We start from the raw sequence: 22135 nt of genomic DNA on the forward strand, positions 1-22135 counted from the left end.
TTTTATTTAAATGGCACATTTTTACACACACATGCTCAGCCTAGACAACTACATCCTTATAGTTTATAGTTGATAAATAGTTTGACGGCTATACTCTTTGTTAAATTAATATTAGACTTGTAACTATAATTAGATTCTTCCTAAACTGCTTGGTATGTGTATTCATGTGGTGTTGTTTTTCTCCCTGTAGAAACTGTTTTTGGAGAATCTACGGAAAGCCTTGACTGGTCACGGTGGAAGCAAGCAGCTGACGGAGAGCGCGGCCATCGCCTGTGTTAAACTGTGCAAGGCGTCCACGTATGTTAGCTGGGAGGATCACTCCGTTATCTTCCTGCTGGTGCAGTCCATCGTCGTGGATCTGAAGGTATGGACAAATATGGTTGTCATGTAGAGTTTGGGCCTTTTATATTTTAGTTTTTGGGTTGGTTTGGATAGTCAAGGGAATGATTAAAGGGTTAGTTCACCCAAAAATGAAAATTCTGTAATCATTTACTCACCCTCAAGTTGTTCCAAACCTATATATATTTCTTTGTTGTGTTGAACACAAAGGAAGATATTTTGAAGAAAGTTTGTAACCAGGCTGCTTTGGGGCACCAATGAATGACCTCCATAGTAGAAAAAAAATATTATGGAAGTCAATGGTGCCCCAGAACTGCTCAGATCAAAACATCTTCCTTTGTTTTCAGCAGAAGAAAGAAATGTAGACAGGTTTGGAACAACCTGAGGGTGAGTAAATTTTTTTGGGTGAACTATCCCTTTAACTCTGTAAAGCTTGACATATGAAATAAAGTCAGAAAAATTGAAGTTTTAGAAATGGAGTAGTTTATTAAATCTTTATAAAAATAAATATTAAAAAAATAGTTTGCATGTGCTTTTGTTGAATATCGTATTTGATACATAAGGCATTTATGGCACATATAACAGGATATAGGAGGATATGGAGCTCATACTCAAGGAGAAAAAAACACTTTAATTACATTCAGAGGTCCAAACTGAGCAAAAATATGCAATTTGGTGCAGTTGGTGATATTTATATGGCTGAAAGTAAGATGAGATGAGATGAGTTTGTATTGAAATATTACTAACAATATAAAAGTTATTCTTACATTTACTTTATAAAAAACATTAAAGATTTCACAGCAAAAAAATGTGTACCATGACCTGACAAGGGAGGCCTTAGAAATTTGCATATTAAATATGATACAGGAAATGAGTTTAGGAAATGTCGCTGGCAGGAAATAAACCTGCATCACCCATATAAACGCCACAGCTCAACTTGTCAGATTACAGAAGTGACGAACACAGAAACCTAAGTGTGGTGACTCCCAGCGGCTCAAATGTTGTCTGAATGTTTTTTGTTGATGCTGTCGTCTTCATTGATGGCTGTCTCTTTGTCTCCAGGGGTTGCTGTTTAACCCAGCTAAGCCATTTTCCAGAGGCGCAGGAAGCCAGAGTGCAGACATGGACTTAATGATTGACTGCTTTGTCTCCTGTTTCCGAATCAACCCGCACAACAATCAGCAGTTTAAGGTGTGTGGATAAGTCAGGTCAAATTCAAATGAATTTATATAGCACTTTTCACAATACACATTGTTTCAAAGCAGCATTACAGAAAATCATGATGTTAATGTTTATATCATTTCTTAAAACCTTTTTGCCTTATAATTATATTTAGCAGATTAGAGCTGGGCGATTAATATAGTTTACATTTTGAGACAATACAAACAATCAAGCAGAGATATGCTATTTAGTATATGTCGCCCTACACAGGTATACTGATAAAGTTGGACATACTTATATATCCAACTTTATATAAAAAGCTAGGCAATAATATAGTTATATTTTGCAGCAAAATCAGGCAGTTAAGATTTGCTATATAGTATGTATCGCTTTATGTGAGTGTACTGTATATATGTGGAGAAAGTTAGATATAATATATATACAGCCTGTATAGCTGTGCGATAAAGTAGGATGTATTATCGATGGCCGATAATGTATTTTATATTTTTATACAACAATCAATCATTTGAGATTTGGTATATTTACATACTGCATGTCTTAAGGTAAGGTTGGATATACTTAAGAATAGTTGTATATTTCGCTATTAATTCATTAATTAATTTGAATTTGTTATCTGGAGATACAGAGAATAATGAAACCTGTAGGGTTTTGTTAAATTTATACACTGTCCTAAGAACATGCACCAAATCTTTCTTTTTCTGTAAGGTGTGTCTGGCCCCATCCTCGCCTCCTACCTTTCATTTTGTGCTGGTGAATTCTCTCCACCGAATCATCACTAATGTAAGAGCTCCAGGTGTCCTTAGTTCACCCTTATAGAGATAGGATGTCTGATTTATTCCCAGGGTGTCCAAATGTCCTCTGTGTGTCTTCTGTCTTGTTCTAGTCCCCGCTGGACTGGTGGCCGAAGATCGATACCGTGTACTGTTACTCGGGAGAGCTGCGGCTCATGTTTGCTGAGACTCTGGGGAGAGCCGTGCAGGGCTGCAGCAGTCACGCCCCCCTCCGTATGACCCCGGTGAGACGCCCGCAAAACTTCTCTGATATGAGATAGCCGCCTCTAGTGTCCTGCTAGCTGTCTTGGGCTGACGTTTGGAATAGAATACTTGCACAGTTTACTGCATACAGCCTACTATTTTAGACTTAGTATGTGAAACAGCATACAGTATGCTGTGTCATCTGAGTCATTTCATAATGACTTGAGAGAGATAAAAAAATCACAGGGAAAAAATAAATGCAAATAATACATATACATTAAATAAGAAAGTGGCCTATAAATATATTAAATTCAATTTATGAATAGCATATGATACATACACAAATTAAGTAAAACTACTACTACATAATTTTGCATTTATTACACACAAACACACACACACATATGTACTTTATGTATATATGTTTATATAAGTGTAAGTATGTATAAGTATGTGTGTATAATATATATATATATATATATATATATATCAGTATTTAGTAGAAGCACCCTTTTGATCTAATACAGCCATGAGTCTTTTTGGGAAAGATGCAACAAGTTTTTCACACCTGTTCTGTCAGGTTGGATGGTAAACATTGGTGGACAGCCATTTTTAGGTCTCTCCAGAGATGCTCAATTGGGTTTAAGTCAGGGCTCTGGCTGGGCCATTCAAGAAGAGTCACAGAGTTGTTGTGAAGCCACTCCTTCATTATTTTAGCTGTGTGCTTAGGGTCATTGTCTTGTTGGTAAACCTTCGGCCCAGTATGAGGTCCTGAGCACTCTGGAGAAGGTTTTCATCCAGGATATCCCTGTACTTGGCCGCATTCATCTTTCCCTTGATTGCAACCAGTCGTCCTGTCCCTGCAGCTGAAAAACACCCCACAGCATGATGCTGCCACCACCATGCTTCACTGTTGGGACTGTATTGGACAGGTGATGAGCAGTGCCTGGTTTTCTCCACACATGCCGCTTAGAATTAAGGCCAAAAAGTTCTATCTTGGTCTCATCAGACCAGAGAATCTTATTTCTCACCATCTTGGCAAACTCCATGCGGGCTTTCATGTGATGGTTGACTTTCTACAACTTTCTTCCATCTCACGACTGCATCTCTGGAGCTCAGCCACAGTGATCTTTGGGTTCTTCTTTACCTCTCTCACCAAAGCTCTTCTCCCCCGATAGCTCAGTTTGGCCGGACGGCCAGCTCTAGGAAGGGTTCTGGTCGTCCCAAACGTCTTCCATTTGAGGATTATGGAGGCCACTGTGTTCTTAGGAACGTTAAGTGTAGCAGAATTTTTTTTGTAACCTTGGCCAGATCTGTGCCTTGCCACAATTCTGTCTCTGATCTCTTCAGGCAGTTCCTTTGACCTCATGATTCTCATTTGCTCTGACATGCACTGTGAGCTGTAAGGTCTTATATAGACAGGTGTGTGGCTTTCCTAATCAAGTCCAATCAGTATAATCAAACACAGCTGGACTCAAATGAAGGTGTAGAACCATCTCAAGGATGATCAGAAGAAATGGACAGCACCTGAGATAAATATATGAGTGTCACAGCAAAGGGTCTGAATACTTAGGACCATGTGATATTTCAGTTTTTCTTTTTTAATAAATCTGCAAAAATGTCAACAATTCTGTGAATTGGGGAGCTATGTGTACATTGAGGAAAAAATGAACTTAAATGATTTTAGCAAATGGCTGCAATATAACAAAGAGTGAAAAATTTAAGGGGGTCTGAATACTTTCCGTACCCACTGTGTGTGTGTGTGTGTGTGTGTGTGTGTGTGTGTGTGTGTGTGTATATATATATATATATATATATATATATATATATATATATATATATATATATATATATATATATATATATATATATATATATATATATATATATATATATATATATATATATATATTTACTTTTTTTTCTCTTGTCTTCCCCTCAGAGTTTGACGTTTAAAGAGAAAATGAGCAGTCTGAAGTTTAAAGAGAAAACCACTGATCTAGACACCAGGAGTCATAAGTATCTGCTCTTGGCTTTGGTGAAACTCATCCATGCAGATCCTAAATTGATGCTACATGTAAGTAAGGAGGTTTACCTCTCTCTGACTTCAGTGTGATACTTATAAAGAAGATGCTCTGCTGTACATTTAATGTCACTTTTGTGTGTTTGTGGATCAGAACCCAGGTAAACAGGGTCTGGAGGTCCACAGCAGCACGACAGAACTCATCATAGGCCTGGTGCAGCTTGTGCCTCTTGCTAACATGGTAGATATTTCCCTGGAGGCCATGGAGGTGAGGAGATCATTGTATCTCTTTCTTTATTTGGTGTCACCAGTTTAGTTAGCCTTGTGTGAGTTATCAGTTATAATCTATCTCTATATTAGGCGCTTTTGGTTCTGCATCAGCCTGAAAGCATTGAGCTGTGGAACCCAGACGCTCCTATGGAAACTTTCTGGGACATCAGGTAGCTCCTCAGTGGACTCGACTCCACTTAATTGGTGCTGACAGAAATGAAACTCTGCCCGTCTGATTGTGTATTTGTTGTTGGTCCAGTTCTCAGGTGCTGTTCTACATCTGTAGGAATCTGTTTGGTCATCAGCTGATCAACAGCACTGAGATTCTGAAGTGGCTGCGAGAGATTCTTATCTGCAGAAACAAATTTCTCCTCAGGAACAAGGTGAGTCGCCACTCTCGCCTGCACAGAAGGCATCAGGGGTAAATTATGTGTATACCTTCGACTACATTATCTGGATATTGTCTGAAGAAACCTTAATTTCCTTTTTCCTTTATTTAATCTTCCACTTTATTTTGTCTTGTTTTTATATTCTGAACTGGTTTGTGTGCAGTACAAATAAAATGTAAATATTGAAAATAAATATAATTTATTTTATTTGCTTTTTTATATTTATTATTATTTGATTTGCTAAAATGTGAAGGATTTTACCAAACTACACTGCCTGGTGTAATACTGAAAATAGATATTAATATAAATTATTATATATATTTATATCATCATCATCATCATCATCATCATCATCATCATTTATTTGTTTGCCAAAATGTGAAATATACATACAACCAAACTAAACTGCATAGAGTAATGTATCCCACAATTCAGTGTACTCAACCTGACCTTCCCATGTAGCAAAAGAACCAGGATATCGACCAGGAAATTTATACAAAAGTAGATAGTTGTGATATAAAATTAATGCCAATTGATTATACAAGCAAAATGGTCAAGATATTTACTATAATATTTATTATATAGGGCATACTATTTAACATAGTATTTTTAAAAAAATAGCATTGTAGGTAATAGTAACAATTTAAGTCATTTTTTTGGGTTAATATAAGATTAAATACATTTTAATATATTATCACTATACTAATTTTTCATTGAACTTAATTGACTACATGCTAACTTGTGTTAGCAAGGTTATAAAACTGGCATATGTATGGAGGTAGCATTTTAATATCAGGTTTCTTAACCTCTGTTGTTTTTCTCCTACAGGATCGGGCCACAGCAGGCAGCAACATCGCCATCTGCCGGCAGGCCCAGACCAAGCTGGAGGTCTGTCTCTACATGTTCCTGTGGAGTCCAGACATGGAGGCAGTTCTGGTGGCCATGTCCTGTTTCCGTTACTTGTGTGAGGAAGCAGACCATCGCTGCAGTGCAGAAGACATCCCTGTGCAGTCCCTTCTGCCAAATTACAACACGTTCATGGAGTTTGCGTCTGTCAGTAACATGATGATTACAGGTCTGTCTGGTGATATACTAGTTTGAACACACGGATTCAGACAGACACCTTAGTTTTTTGAGATTTGGTGCTGGTGTCACTAGGGGGCAGCACCGTCTATGTGAACTTTCTGATTTTTCTAGGTCGTTCGGCTCTGCAGAAGAGAGTGATGGCTTTGCTGCGGAGGATTGAGCTGCCCACCCCAGGAAACACAGAGGTCAGAGGTCACACATTTACGCATTTAATACCATTGGACAGTAGTAGAGTCATTCTGGTTGTTTGGCGAGCACATTTGCATTGTTCTGATTGTGAGCTATTGCATTATTTAACATCATTGTTCTTTTAGCATATGTAAAACTTGATTTGTTTTCCATGTGGTTGGATTTCAAAGTTCAGTGCTTGTGTGCTTTTTCAGTTTTTCTGCATAAAAAAAAAATCAACCAAAGATAACATGGATGACAGAATTTAACTGCTCTGTTTGGTCATTTCAGGCCTGGGAAGAGACACATGCTAAATGGGAACATGCAACCAAATTAATTTTAAGCCACCCAAAAACAAAACTGGAAGACGGTCAGGTCAGATGCACCTACACTAAATAAAGCACATACAGAAGATAAAATTTTGTCTACACATTTGTGATTCTTTAATTTAGGGTACACTTCTGTCCATTAGCTTAATTTGTAAAGAAAAAAATGTTTTACAAATCATTCCCTTTTAATTATAAAATACAGAGTACATAATTTATTTCATCTCTTAAAATACCTTTTCCTAATTTATATTGAAGAAAAATTTAGGGAATAGTTGTTTTTCCAAAAAGTTGAGAGTGAGATTCAAGAATTTTAATGTACAATTTCATTTAGTGTGTATATATATATATATATATATATATATATATATATATATATATATATATATATATATATATATATATATATATATATATATATATATATATATATATAAAATGGTGATGACAATTTGCACCGAAGTTGGACAAAACCTTGCTAACACAAGTTAGCATGCTGTCAATTAACTTAAAAAAAAATAATAATCACTGTAAGTAATATATATTATAGAAAAACTTTAATAACTTGTAAAACTTAATATAATTAAATAAAAACTAGCTACAACTAAATAGTTTGAATTAAACTGCATTAAAATTCTGAATTAAAAAAAAAAAAACTTACACTCACACTCACATTTTTGGAAAAACAACTATCCCTTTTTAACGCTACAAATTAGGAAAAGGTATTTAAAAAGATCAAATAAATTATGACTTAAAAAACATGACATGACAAAAAGTTGTCTGTTTACATTTATAAGCTCCTAAATCCTGTGTCTCATCCCTCAGGAATGGATCAATATGACTGGCTTCCTGTGTGCGTTGGGTGGCGTGTGTTTGCAGCAGAGGAACACGTCTGCTCTGGCCACCTACAGTCCTCCCATGGGCACACTGAACGATCGCAAGAGCTCCATGGTGTCCATGGCCTCGTGTGAGGGGAGCCCAGAGACGCCTCTGAGCAGGTTCCTGGACCGCCTTCTGTCGCTGATGGTGTGCAGTCATGAGAAGGGCCATCAGATCCGCACTAACGTCAAAGACCTGGTGGGGCTGGAGCTCAGTCCAGCACTCTACCCCATGCTGTTCAACAAACTCAAGAACAGCATCAGCCGATTTTTTGATGCCCAGGGGCCGGTGAGACAGCTAGCCACAGTTAATTGTGGTAATATTTTTTGAGCAGGTCGGACGTCAACAATATCAAACGTCATTGGTACTCGTGTCTCTGTACTCATATATTTAGGTGCCAATTAATGAGACCAATACGCAGTTTGTGGAGCAGACCATCGCTATCATGAAGAATCTACTGGACAACCATACGGAAGGAAGCTCGGAGCATCTGGGTCAAGCCAGCATTGAGACCATGATGCTCAACCTGGTCAGGTAAGTCATTTACTTGCTTGTTAGTGTCAGCTTTACTGTGAAGGTCATTCTCTTAAAGGGGTGGTTGATTGTGATTTCACTTTTTTAACTTTAGTTTGTGTGTAATGTTGCTGTTTGAAGATAAACAACATCCGCAAAGTTATGACGCTCAAAGTTCAATGCAAACGGAGATATTTTCTTTTACAGACATCACTTTTTAAGAAATACAAACAGCTGGTAGGGACTACAACGAGCTTCTTCCCGGGTTGGTGACATCACAAACCCTAAAGTTTACATAAACCCTGCCCCAGAGAACAAAGGGGCAACAAAGAGGGCGAGGCCATGTTGGGCTGCTTTAGAGAAGAGGAAGAGTTGTTGTTGTAGAGTGTTATTAACATAAGGTCATTTTACGCCGAATGGCTTCACAAACGAGGGTCAATTCAACACTGGATTTGCACAAAAGATTAACATGACGGCACATGCTAGTCAATGAGTTGAATCAACTCCACAGCAACTACATAAATTTATCCACTAACCATTCAGAAACGTCCAGATGCATTCTAAAAGTTGTAACTTCTTCCTGAGTCTCTCCATCAGTGTCCGACTCCTTTTGATCAATGTAAGGCTGAACACCGTTACTGACAATCCTCATTTTGGCTGCGTGAGATTCTCCAGCTTTGTTGTTGTTGAGCAACCGAAGTGAGAGCTGTTAAAGCTCCACCCTCTTCTGGAAAGTGGGCCAGGAGCAGCAGCTCATTTGCATTTAAAGGGACACACAAACACAGCGTCTTTTTGCTCACACTCATATAGGGGCAAATTTGACAAGCTATAATAAATGATCTGTGGGGTATTTTGAGCTGAAACTTCACAGACACCTTCTGGGGACACCAGAGACTTATATTAGATCTTGTGAAAGGGGCATTATAGGTCCCATTAAATACACACTAAGACTACAAAAAAATGTCATACATTGGTTTAGATTTCTACTGTAATTTAATTTTTTATAAATTTTTTATATAATTATTTCATTCAAAAGTTTGGGGTTGGTAAGATTTTAAAAAATATTCTTATGCTCACCAAGGCTGCATTTATGATCAAAAATACAGTGAAACAGTAATATTGCGAAATATTATTACAATTTAAAAGAACAGTTTTTTTATTTTTAAATTTTAATTTATTCCTTTAATGCGGCAGCTTTTATATGGTACTGTATGTAATAAAATAATTATTTAAATTAATTAAAATTAAAATAATTTTTACATTTCATAATTTTATATTATTATTATTTTTATTTATAATAATTTATTATATATATATTTTTTTAAATCAATCAAAAAATCATAAATCCAATGATAAGCTTTCTTTAAAAAAAAAAAAAAAGTGAAATAATAATATCTGAAAATTATACTGTTATTATAATTATACAGGAAATGCCAAGATTACAAAAATTTATATACATTTTTACTGGAAAATGATGGCATACAAGGGAAACCTTTACTGATTAGTTTGTAATTTCTACCCTATTTTTTTCTAATGCTACCAAGATTATCACAAGTCATTCTTGCAATTTAGACAAAACCTTATCTGTTATCCTTATTGTTGATTCCTGTGTGCTTAAACTGTATTTGTGTGCCTGTTGGTATGTTGGCAGGTATGTACGTATTCTTGGCAACATGGTTCATGCCATCCAGATTAAAACCAAACTGTGCCAGCTGGTAGAGCTCATGATGGAGCGCAGAGATGACCTCTCTTTCTGCCAAGAGATGAAGTTCAGGTACAAATTTATTCAATTGTCAGATTATCTGCCATGTTTTATTCCTGCTCTGGAGATGCATCGGATTTGTGTTTGTCTCAGGAATAAGATGGTGGAGTATCTAACAGACTGGGTGATGGGAACATCCAACCAAGCCGCTGATGATGATGTCAAATGCCTCACCAGGTAACTCCCTCATGAACGCAGGATTTTCTTTCAGACAGCATTATGTTTGTTAGTTTACCCAACAAAAAACAACCTCCACTGGACTTTTGGTTCGAGAAACCTTGATTAACAATGTTAGTTTAGCACAAATTGAAACATGACTTTTAGTGGTTTAAATTATTTTTGCTCTGATCTCTGGTTTCTTACACCTCTGTCATCCTGACAGGGCTCTATTATCTATTCCACGTTCCCGTCTAAAAACTAAGGGAGCTTTTTCCATTGCCGCCCCCCATCTATGGAAACAATTGCCTTTGGACATCCACCTTGCACTTTCGATTACCATTTTTAAATCAAAATTAAAAACATATCTCTACTCCCTGGCTTTTTAATATTTTCTTATTATTATTCTTCTGTTTATTGACTTTATTCTTCTGTTTTACTTCTGTTTTATTTCATTTTATATTTCCCTACTCTGTTCAGCACTTTGGATAGCTCTGCTATGTTTAAATGTGCTTTATAAATCAAATTTACTTACTTACTTTTGATTGACAGGGATCTGGATCAGGCAAGTATGGAAGCGGTGGTCTCTCTTCTGGCTGGGCTGCCACTCCAGCCAGAGGAGGGTGACGGTGTGGAACTGATGGAGGCCAAATCTCAGCTTTTCCTAAAGTAAGACTCAAGCTATATCAAACCCTTCACCTTATATTGTCCCTCCATGGGGTCTGTACTTTACTCTGCCCCCTGCTGTCCTCCGCAGGTACTTCACTCTGTTCATGAACCTGCTGAACGACTGCAGTGAGGTGGAGGACGAGGGTCAGCAGGTGGTCGGACGCAAGCGGGGGATGTCCAGGCGATTGGCGTCTTTACGGCACTGCACTGTCTTGGCCATGTCCAACCTGCTCAATGCCAACGTGGACAGCGGTCTTATGCACTCCATTGGTGGGACAATTGAGCCACAAACCTCTGAACTAACACTTTCATTTCATTAACCACTAAACCAACCTTATTTTATTTTACTTTATTTTATTATTATTTTTATTTTATATTTCATTGTATATTTTTGATTAAACCCTTTTAAAACTGTCATAAATAAAAATGTTAATCTTTAGTTAAAGGGTTAGTTCACCCAAAAATGAAAATTGTCATCATTTACACATTACATAATACATAATCATAATCATTTGAATTTAGGCTTTTATGTTCTTGCTTAATATAATCTACCTGACATAAAAAGACTTTTTGTGACAGATCTCTAACAGCATAGAGTAAGCACTTTCTCACACATATGATCAATCTTTATGTGTCTGCTGCTCTCTCGCAGGGTTGGGCTATCATAAGGACCTTCAGACCAGGGCTACTTTCATGGAGGTCCTCACTAAGATCCTGCAGCAGGGGACTGAGTTTGACACGCTGGCAGAGACTGCTTTGGCCGATCGCTTTGAGAGGCTTGTGGAACTTGTTACAATGATGGGGGACCAGGGGGAGTTACCTATCGCCATGGCGCTGGCCAGTGTGGTGCCTTGTTCCCAGTGGGTGAGTACTTTATGCAAATCGTTTTTCTCTTTTTCTCTTTTTTTGGACAGTGCGAGATGAGTAACTAATTTAGCTCTAATTCAAACTATGTTCTCCACAGTTCACAATGCAACATATTTTTATTTTTTTATAAACATTTAAAAAAACCTTTTACTTTTAAGAATTTTAACGTTAAAGCTTAAAAATCTCCCAGTGACTTACAATGATAGAATGTTTGCTAGTCAAAATCAAATAATGATCATTTGCATACTGATTTGGCACTGGTCTTTTCTTTCTTAGACCTATTTACATATTAAATAGCTTTTTTCTTACATCTATTTATCCATCTATATTATTATCATTCTCTTTCTCTATATATCAATGTTTGGGTTTAACTCTTTTATTATTTATTTTCTTTTGTTATTTTTCATTCATTTTTACCAAGGACTGTGGTTCTCAACCTTTTTGACTCGGAAGGCCCCCCATATAGGCTAAGATATTTATTAACAGAAACTGGTAGTTTTGATGTATTAAATTATAAATTATAAATCCATAATTCAATAGAAACAATACTTTATTTCGGTGGGAGTGAAGAAAAAAGAATTTCAGATTAAATCTTGATTTTTTTTTTTTTTTTTTAATTTAGATTACATTATAATTTATTAATTTAAATTCTTTTAAGTCATCCTGTTGCCACCTTTGAAGTTCATTGAGGCCCTGATATGGGCCCCGTCACCCTGGTTGAGAGTAACTGAACTGTAACTTAACACTGTTCTTAAACTCTTGCAAGCACTTGCTTTACCTCCAGAAAATGCTAAACTTATTATGAAACAAAAAAAATTATAAAATTTAAGGATGTCCCGATCAAGTTTTTTTTTGTGCCCCTGATACATTCCAAGTCGTTGAATATTCTGTATCTGCCAATAACGAGTCCTGATTCGATACATGTATTTTCCTAATGCTTGATGCACACTTAAAGTACATTAAATTTATTAAAAATCAGTTGAATGTATATAGGCGGTTTGGGCGCGATTGGTCTAGTCTTGGCCATGATTGTGCTGGTTTTGTTACGCAAACCTGGCAAGCCTGTATATTGGGCTGTGCAGAGAATTACTCGGGCAGGGGCTCAAATGTAAAAAAAAAAAAAAAGAAAAAAAAAAAAGGGATGCCTATCACTATAATATCCAGTATAATACTTAGAACAGTAAATTCAAATGTAATTCTAATAATAAGACATTGGTAGATGTTAACATCTGTTACAATGGTAGACATTGTAAACAGACTGTGTGGTCACAATCATGAATACGGAACTACTGCTATAAACTGCTATATTTTATATGTACAATAAGCAGAGTAATTGCAAGAAAAGCGGATTTAAGGTTAGAAACCATGAAACTCGCAGTGTCAGAATGCCAATCTGTCACTCAAGTCCGAAGCAAGAATCAACCCATAGCAACACGTAATGGCAACGATGACTTTTTAGTGATTTGTTACAAAAGTGCGCTAATCACGTAAGGTTGAACATGTCACGCAAGAGAGGACCTCATTGGTTCTAGCGCGTCACGCAAGTTGAGCTTCTTTCTCTTTTAATGGCGGTTGGCTAAACCTACTTGAAGATGTAAACTGCCCCCTACTGCACGTAAAATAAAGGATAGGGCTTAGGATAGCCGATTTCTTATTATTTAAAATATAAGGTTACACTTCATTTTGATGCTCCACTTTAGACATTCTACTAACTATAGATAACATTGCAACTACATGTCTACTAACCCTCATTACAGTATTAGTAGACTGTTAAGTTAGGATTAGGTGTTAGGTTTTACAGAATAAGTTGTAGTTGCAAAGTTACTTATAGTTAGTATAATGTCTAAAGTGGACCATCGAAATAAAGTGTTACCAAATATAAAATGTGTTTGTAAACGCATTAATATTATAATATTAACCATTAACACTCACCATTTTATTTTTTAAAATGTTAAAATCTGTGTATATTTTTACTGTAATCTCTCAGTCCGAGTGCTTCTTTAGTTAGTCTGGTGTTTGGTCTTTCCAGGACGAACTGGCACGTGTTCTAGTGACTCTCTTCGATTCGAGACATCTGTTGTATCAGCTTCTGTGGAATATGTTCTCCAAGGAGGTGGAGTTGGCAGATTCCATGCAAACATTGTTCCGCGGCAACAGCCTGGCTAGTAAAATCATGACGTTCTGCTTTAAGGTGCCTCTATGCTTCCATTGGCATGCAGTGAAGTCAAATGATCATTCACAGAGGCAAATGATCCGGATTAAGTTTAGCTGTGAATTTCCCTCTGTGTACCTTTCAGGTGTACGGGGCCACGTATCTGCAGAAGTTATTGGAGCCGTTGCTCAGGGGAGTGATCACTGGAACTGAGTGGCAGATGCTGAGCTTTGAAGTGGATCCCACCAGGTATCTGTCCAACTGACCCTTTAAATCAGTGCTTCTCAACTGGTGTGTTGGTGCAAATTCACTTGTCATTTGATAGAACTAGCCAAATTAGGTAGAGGCATCATGAACAGGTTTCATAACATGGTGTCATCCTCAACCCATGAGCAAAACTAGCCAAAGTAAAAGAGAATTTAACCCAAACTAATTTGAACAGAGGTTCACTTGAGACAAGGATGAACTGGTGGTGACCACAGTGTGTTTCATGTAGTTAGTAAATGGTAGCAGAGAGTAAGAAATACTCAAAATTCAGTTGTTATTTAGAAATCTACATATTTTCCTAGTCAGCCTGTGTCAGCATATTAATAATGATGCATATTATTAATGTTGGTATTTTGGTGTTGTCACCACTTAAAAGGATAGTTTACCCAAAAATGAAATTCCGTCGTCATTTACTCACCCTCAAGTTGTTCCAGTCCTTTCCAAACCCCAATGGGGTCCATCAACTGTTTGGTTACCCATATTCTTCAATATATCTTTTTTTGTGTTCAGCAGAAGAAAGAAATTCTTACAGGTTTAGAACAACTTGAGGGTAAGTAAATGACAACATTTCCATTTTTGGATGAACTATCCCTTTAAATTGACACAGTTATACCAGTGATGTTATCCAGTAAATACAGCAGACTTGCACATGTGAGGTTCAGCTTCTGGTTGGAGATGATTCAATTGTGTTCTTCCCTTAGACTCGAGACCGGTGAGAATTTGGAGGCGAACCAGCGTAATCTGCTACGGATGACCGATCGCTTCTTTCAGGCCATAATCAACTCATCCGGCGAGTTTCCTCCTCAGCTCCGCAGCGTCTGTCACTGTCTCTTTCAGGTGAGACCAGAGAAACCAATGAGGTGTTTCTTCTGTTTACAGAGAGACCTGAAGGATATTAAACCAGTGTGGAGTTACTTTCTGTGGATGTCTGTATCCCCATGTTAAAGGGTTAGTTCACCCAAAAATGAAAATTCTGTCATTTATTACTCACCCTCATGCCGTTCCACACCCATAAGACCTTCATTCATCTTCAGAACACAAATTAAGATATTTTAGTTGAAATCTGATAGCTCCGTGAGGCCTTCATAGGGAGCAATGACATGTGAGTACAGTGGTTCAATATTAATATTATAAAGCGACGAGAATATTTTTGGTTCACCAAAAAAAACAAAATAACGACTTATTTAGTGATGGCCGATTTCAAAACACTGCTTCAGGAAGATTCGGAGCACAAATGAATCAGTGTATCGAATCATGATTCAGATCTCGTGTCAAACTGCCAACGGCTGAAATCACGTGACTTTGGCGCTCCGAACAGCAGATTCAATACACTGATTCATTTGTGCTCCGATGCTTCATGAAGCAGTGTTTTGAAATCGCCATCACTAAATAAGTCGTTATTTTGTTGTTTTTTTTGGCGCTCCAAAAATATTTTCGTCGCTTTATAATATTAATATTGAACCACTGTACTCACATGAACTGATTTAAATATGTTTTTCGTACCTTTATGGACCTTGAGAGAGGAAGTGTCATTGCTCCCTATGAAGGCCTCACGGAGCCATCGGATTTCAACTAAAATATCTTAATTTGTGTTCTGAAGATTAATGAAGGTCTTATGGGTGTGGAACGACATGAGGGTAAGTAATAAATGACAGAATTTTCATTTTTGGGTGAACTAACCCTTTAATATGTATGATGTATGATGTCAACATGAAATCAAAATTTCCTTTCTAAATAGATGTTTCTAGTCTTATTTGTACACAATTTATCACAAATAAGACCAGAATAAAAATGTATAGCTTATTTAAAATGGCATGTGAAAGGCAAGTTGTTGACTTTAAAATCTGAATTGTGCTGGTTTATTTTAAATACATATTTGACATGTTTCCAGTGTATGCGATGAGAAGTCCCATGCAGAATCTGCAAACCTTTTTCCTATTTTCTGTACTGAATGAATTTGAGTGGTTTGTAAAACTATTCTTAGATAAATTTTTTGCCTTGAACTGGGGCTAGTAAGATTTTATTTTTATTTTTTATTTTTTTAAAGAAATTAATACTTCTATTCAGCAAGGATGTGTTAATCAAAACTGACAGTAAAGACATTTATAATATCAAATCAGTGCTGTTCTTTTGAACTTTCTATTCAAAGAATCCTGAAAAAAATTAAAAAATAAAAATATTACTTATTTACTTTATTACTTATAATTTTTTTTTTTTTTTTTTTTTTTTACTCCAGATCGACCCCAAATGTTTGAAAGGGAGTGTATATACTCCATGATAGCTGACAGCATTATTAAATTAGATAAAAACTATTTACAATATGCTTTTTATTTACACATAGTTTATTCACAATTCCAATTATGATTAGAAAAATACATTTTGCAAAATGACAGCCGTTCAAGTTGGAGATGCTCATTCCATGCGGGCCTGGTAGTAAGAGAATGTGTGTGTTAGCTTGTGCCGTGACTTGTTTGTGCTCATTTCTGTCCTGTAGGCTACTTGTCATTCTCTCCTGTCTAAAGCATCTGTCAAAGACAGAAAGGAAGTGAGGAAAGCAGTAAGTGCGAATGGCGGATGTACCTGCTTCCTGTCCCGATTCACTTCATTAATCTGAGACTCTTGTGCACCTCTGGCCTGCATTACTTTCATTACATCAAATCACATCTACTAACTGATTTTTGGCAAGCTGAGGTATCACTGAATGTACCTCTTAGCACCAACACCAGAAAAAACAACAAACTCTGTAGCTCCAGGCATCATCTTTGCATGGGCCATCACTCTCAGGACTGAGAGTTGGAAATTATTGGGCCGTTGAATGCAGTGGTGCATTGTTGGTAATGCAATTTGGTAACAGATTCCGCCCCTTCTTGAATGCCAGAATGATTTTATGCTTGATCGTTCAACCTGAAACGTTAATTCTGAGTAAAACACATTTCTCTGTAGTGCCATTTTAAACGCTTTGCTTTTGCCTTTTTTCTTCTCTAACACTCTTAAAGGTCACTGGTGAAGACCTCCGCCATTGTTAAACTGTTTAACAGCTTCAAACTGCTTTCTACACTTCAACTCTAAAGCCTCTGGTGCCATTTCATTCAGATAGTTTCCTCACAGAACCTCATGTTATACATTTATTCAACAGATACCATCATATGATCAACAAGACATCCAGTTTAGTGTGATTTGACTTTGATTAATTGCACAATTAATGGGTTAGTTCACCCAAAAATGAATTTACTCACCCTCAAGCCATCCTAGGTGTATATGACTTTCTTCTTTCAGCCAAACACAACTGGAGTTATATTAAAAAATATCCCGGCTCTTCCAAGCTTTATAATGGGAGTGAATGGTACCCCAGATTTTGAAGCCCAAAAAGAGCATCCATCCATCATAAAAGTAATCCATATGGCTCCAGGGCGTCACTAAAGGCCTTCTGAAGCAAAGTGCTGTGTTTTTATAAAAATATTTATAACTTTATAAACTATAATCTCTGGCTTCCGGTAACCGCCGTATGCAAGTCGAGTTATAAATATTGATATTTTCTTACAAAAACGCATCACTTCGCTTCAGAAGGCCTTTATTAACCCCCTGGAGCCGTATGGATTACTTTTATGATAGATGGATGTGTTTTTGTGCTAATATTCTGGCTTGGAAGAGTATATATAGTATTACTATAGTATTAACAGAATAATAACTCTGATTGTGTTTGGCTGACAGAAGAAAGTCCTATACACCTAGAATGGCTTGAAGGTGAGTAAATTATGGGATAACCCTTTAAGTTCTGTTACATGAATGTCCGAGATTTTGGTTCTGGTTTAAAACTATCTTAATGAAATAGTCCCATGTTGCCCCAGCCATAATACCCTCCTTATATGTTCCTATGTGTGTTTGTGTGTCTTGGTTTCAGGTGGTGAGTCAGCGTTTCCCTCAGAACAGTATTGGAGCTGTAGGTAGTGCCATGTTCCTGCGTTTCGTGAACCCGGCTATAGTCTCTCCATATGAGGCCGGGATTCTCGACAAAAAGCCTCTGCCCAGGATAGAAAGAGGCCTCAAACTCATGTCAAAGGTGAGAGGTTTTGGCATAGAGATGAGATAATGCTACTTCAAAAAAAATGAACGTGCCGGAAAAAACAGATTATACCAGCTTTTGTTGGCCAAGCTGGTCTTTGCTGCTTTGATGCTGGTCCAAAAAGATCTGTTAGGTCAAAATCTGGTCTATGATTGGGAAAGCCAACTGATCAACCGTCTAGCAAGGTTTATTTAAGCAAAAAGCCACTAAAATAATAGAAATAAAGGAATAGTTCACCCAAAAATTAAAATTATCCCATAATTTACTCACCCTCAAGCCATCCAAGGTGTATATGACTATCTTCTTTCAGTCGAACACAATCAGAGTTATATTAAATATCTTGGCTCTTCCCAGCTTTGTAATGGCATTGAATAGTGCCTGAGTTTTTGAAGTTCCAAAAAACACATCCATCCATCTTAAAAGTAATCAATATGACTCTAAGGTGTTAATAAATGCCTTCTGAAGTGAAGTGATGGTTTTTTGTAAGAAAAATATCCATATTTAAAACTTCAATTTATATAAACATAAACTATAATCACTGGCTTCTGGCAACAGTGCGTTCCTTACGTGTGTTCACGAGAGAGTCGAGTTCCTCTGACCCGACGTATGGTGTAGCTTCTCTTCTCTTATATCGAAATCCTCCGACATTTTTCTTTAAAACTTCTCGTTTTAGACTTTAAATTCGTGACCAGCGTTTTGTTTTGCTTTATCCTCTGCACTTCCGCATTCGTCAGTTTTCACCTAAGCTTACACTACACCTACGTCGTACGTTGGTCGAGTAAATACGAGGGTGACTAAATTATGGGATAAATTTCATTTTTGGGTGAACTGTTCCTTTAATAGTTGTAAAAGGATTAAATACAGAAATATTTAGACTGTTTAATATTGACTCATTCAGTTCAGGTTGATCTTATTTCATTTTTCACCTGTCTGCAGATCCTCCAAAGTATTGCAAATCACGTTTTGTTCACGAAAGAGGAGCACATGAGGCCTTTTAATGACTTTGTGAAGAGTAATTTTGATGCAGCCAGAAGGTAAGAAAGCAATCAGTGGGCTTCAGGATTTGATTCCTGTCACCAGCTAGATTAACCTTTGGGTTTAACCTTCTAGATTTTTCCTGGACATCGCCTCTGACTGCCCAGCGAGTGATTCTCTCAACCACAGCCTGTCCTTTATTAGTGATGGGAATGTTTTGGCCCTGCACAGGCTGCTCTGGAACAACCAAGAGAAAATCGGCCAGTATTTGTCTAGTAACAGGTGAGAAGGTCATGTATGACCTGTGTTGTCATCCAGCTCATGGGGCCAGTATCCAAAAGACTGTTATTGGTAGTGCAAATGTAGTTGGGCATTTCTTATGATTAATTCTTGGAATAAAGTTTTTGCTCATTCAAATTTCTATATTTGACTGGACACTGATTTGCAATTTTCACTTTTCCCCCTTAACTTGTTTCTCTCTGATCTGATTGGTTTAGTAAGATGCTTTCTTTAAAATACATGTCTTTTGTTGTCAAAATAATCATACATCATTTTGACTGACTGGGTTGTACATTTTTGTTCATGTTTTTGTACATTCATGCTTTATATTTGTCAATCAGTAAAATATTGTAACGTAGGCAGTAAAATTATTTATGATTCTCAGATTCTCAATGAAGTTTCAGCTATTCAGAGTATCATTTTCCATAATCCTCAGGGATCATAAAGCTGTTGGAAGGAGGCCCTTCGATAAGATGGCCACCCTGCTTGCTTACCTGGGTCCCCCAGAACACAAACCTGTGGCAGATACTCATTGGTCAAGCCTGAATCTCACCAGCTCCAAATTTGAGGAGTTTATGACAAGGTAAAAAATTGCTTCATTGTAAGTAAGTAAGTAAGTAAATAAGTAAGTAAGTAAATAAGTAAATAAGTAAATAAGTAAATAAGTAAATAAAGAAAGAAAGAAAGAAAGAAAGAAAGTATTTTCTTTCTTGTTTTCCAATAAAAAAACATAAAAAAAAAAAACATCTCAATATTCTTAAAGGCAGGGTAGGCAAAAAAATGTATAAAAAACTTTTTTTCAAAATTTGTTTAAACTTTATTTATATATCAATACATAATTAAAATGTAAGTACTCTGAAAAAGAAAGTATAAAAATCGAGTGTCTGTAGACCTCTCACGACTGTTTTAAAGACAGCTCATTATTTCCATTCACTCCACCCCCTCCCTTCTGGGCTCCTTCCAAAGCCACGCCCCCAAAACGCATGAACGTGTGACTCCGACCACTGAGCTGGAAGACGCATTATTTACCTGAGACGAGCGGAGAGGAAGGAGCACAGTGCATGTAGTGACATCATGTCAGAATCACATGTAATAAAAATAACTTTAAAATTATGAAGATAAACAAACAAGATGTATTTTAGTACTCACTATCAAGCTAGCATATTGATATTGGTAAAGTTTAAATATATATTTTTTGATTCGCTAACGAGCTAGTTATCTATAAGGCAAAGCTAAAAACAGGTTGCATGATACACGTTTTTCCATTACCATCATTTACACTGTGATGAAGATGAATTTCGTGTAAGATTCATAACATATACGTTGTTCTACAGATCAACAGAGTAACATACACTCAAATATCAACTCACAACTGCATTGCAGACACAAAATAATAACACACACATACAACAAAGTGTGTACGACACACACAGATACAAGATAAAGACATCAGTAAACATAGGTAGAGAATATAAAAACAAACAAAGGCGAAAAAAACGTGCAGGTAAACTTGCAGGTGAACATGGTAAAAGACTTAGACAGAGGGTAAAATTATGCACAATTCAACACTATAGCTATCATTATTTATCGTCTCTACTACGGCTCGCTAAGTAATGTTATGTTAGCTATATTACGCAGCTACGTGTGCTAATGACACATGCTTCATGAAAAAATAAACAAAAAAATATGTATGATCAAAATACAAAAAGAAAGATTTACCTGTCCAGCAGAAATAAAGCCATCAAGGAGTCACTTTTCAGCCCCTTGAGTTCCCTCAGTTCTCGCCATCGCTGGAAAGCCACGCCGATATTAACTCGCGTTTTATTTCTTTGTTTATCCAAAGACTTTTTGTTCATTGCCTTTTCTTGTACTGTTACTGTCTTCCTTTTTTTGCCTGGTTTGCCTTCACTAACTGCATAGGCCGATACTGTGAATTTAGCTTGCTGTTTCTCTGCCATTGTTTTGGTATTCCTAGGATCCGTGCCTCTTGGATTCCCCAAATCAAACGTGCGCGCGCAAGTGGGCAGGTCATGTGTGGCAAAAGGGTGGTTGCCATGGTTGCGAGAGAGTGACAGCCGCCTAAGCCAATCCTATGTTTCGTCCCGGATGGAAATAATGAGCTGTGTTTAATACAGATTAAACGGTCTAGAGTCACTCGATTTTTATACTCTTTTTACCAGAGTTCTTACATTTTAATTATGCATGTATATATATAGAAAGTTTAAACAAATTTGGAACAAAATTTCTTACCTACCCTGCCTTTAAAACAGATAAGACTTCTTCTATTTTTTTTTTTACATTTATACTTAAACCCCAGAAATGATTATTTGGCAATAGAGTAAGAAAATACATATTTAAAAAATAAATAAATAAATAAACAAATAATAATTGTGTATATATATAGATAAGTTTTTTTATATATATATAAAAGTTTTTTTTTTGTTTTTTTTTATAAATGTATCTTGTTTTAAGGATGAATAGTTTTTTTTAATTGGAAAATGAGACCTAATAATAATAATATTACTATTTTTTTTTTTGTCCATTATAGCACATTTAATATACTGTTCTCTTCAAGTGTGCAGGTTCTTTATATATTTTAGTTTCTTGCGGTGTGTCAGTAAAGGATGAAGTTCAGAACTCTTTTTCTTTTAGACACCAGGTGCATGAGAAAGAAGAGTTTAAAGCGTTGAAGACTCTTAACATCTTTTACCAGGCGGGAACCTCAAAGAACGGAAACCCTGTGTTTTACTATGTGACTCGGAGGTAAGCCTTCATAACACCTGACCTGATACAAAC

The 22135-nt window shown here is 36.6% G+C and overlaps 1 protein-coding gene across 4 annotated transcripts in view; it reads left to right on the plus strand.

Annotated features, from left to right (window-relative positions):
• nf1b (neurofibromin 1b) overlaps nucleotides 1-22135 on the plus strand; it is a 69433-nt gene that overhangs the window by 11918 nt on the left and 35380 nt on the right. For 2 of the 4 annotated variants that reach the window (XM_048180880.1, XM_048180881.1), the window contains exons 9-35: nucleotides 191-364; nucleotides 1402-1530; nucleotides 2227-2301; nucleotides 2405-2536; nucleotides 4438-4572; nucleotides 4673-4786; nucleotides 4879-4958; nucleotides 5048-5171; nucleotides 6006-6252; nucleotides 6375-6448; nucleotides 6723-6806; nucleotides 7583-7924; nucleotides 8031-8170; nucleotides 9801-9923; nucleotides 10005-10088; nucleotides 10620-10736; nucleotides 10825-11006; nucleotides 11389-11600; nucleotides 13633-13794; nucleotides 13901-14004; nucleotides 14724-14859; nucleotides 16517-16579; nucleotides 17924-18082; nucleotides 19022-19119; nucleotides 19196-19342; nucleotides 19776-19922; nucleotides 21992-22102. In XM_048180880.1, the coding sequence (XP_048036837.1) occupies nucleotides 191-364; nucleotides 1402-1530; nucleotides 2227-2301; nucleotides 2405-2536; nucleotides 4438-4572; nucleotides 4673-4786; nucleotides 4879-4958; nucleotides 5048-5171; nucleotides 6006-6252; nucleotides 6375-6448; nucleotides 6723-6806; nucleotides 7583-7924; nucleotides 8031-8170; nucleotides 9801-9923; nucleotides 10005-10088; nucleotides 10620-10736; nucleotides 10825-11006; nucleotides 11389-11600; nucleotides 13633-13794; nucleotides 13901-14004; nucleotides 14724-14859; nucleotides 16517-16579; nucleotides 17924-18082; nucleotides 19022-19119; nucleotides 19196-19342; nucleotides 19776-19922; nucleotides 21992-22102 (3695 nt within the window). The remainder of the gene's footprint in view (nucleotides 1-190; nucleotides 365-1401; nucleotides 1531-2226; nucleotides 2302-2404; nucleotides 2537-4437; nucleotides 4573-4672; nucleotides 4787-4878; nucleotides 4959-5047; nucleotides 5172-6005; nucleotides 6253-6374; nucleotides 6449-6722; nucleotides 6807-7582; nucleotides 7925-8030; nucleotides 8171-9800; nucleotides 9924-10004; nucleotides 10089-10619; nucleotides 10737-10824; nucleotides 11007-11388; nucleotides 11601-13632; nucleotides 13795-13900; nucleotides 14005-14723; nucleotides 14860-16516; nucleotides 16580-17923; nucleotides 18083-19021; nucleotides 19120-19195; nucleotides 19343-19775; nucleotides 19923-21991; nucleotides 22103-22135) is intronic. The other 2 variants (XM_048180882.1, XM_048180883.1) reach the window with 1 other exon arrangement.

This window comes from Megalobrama amblycephala, linkage group LG2 (genome assembly GCF_018812025.1).
Source record: "Megalobrama amblycephala isolate DHTTF-2021 linkage group LG2, ASM1881202v1, whole genome shotgun sequence".
Lineage (NCBI taxonomy): Eukaryota > Metazoa > Chordata > Actinopteri > Cypriniformes > Xenocyprididae > Megalobrama > Megalobrama amblycephala.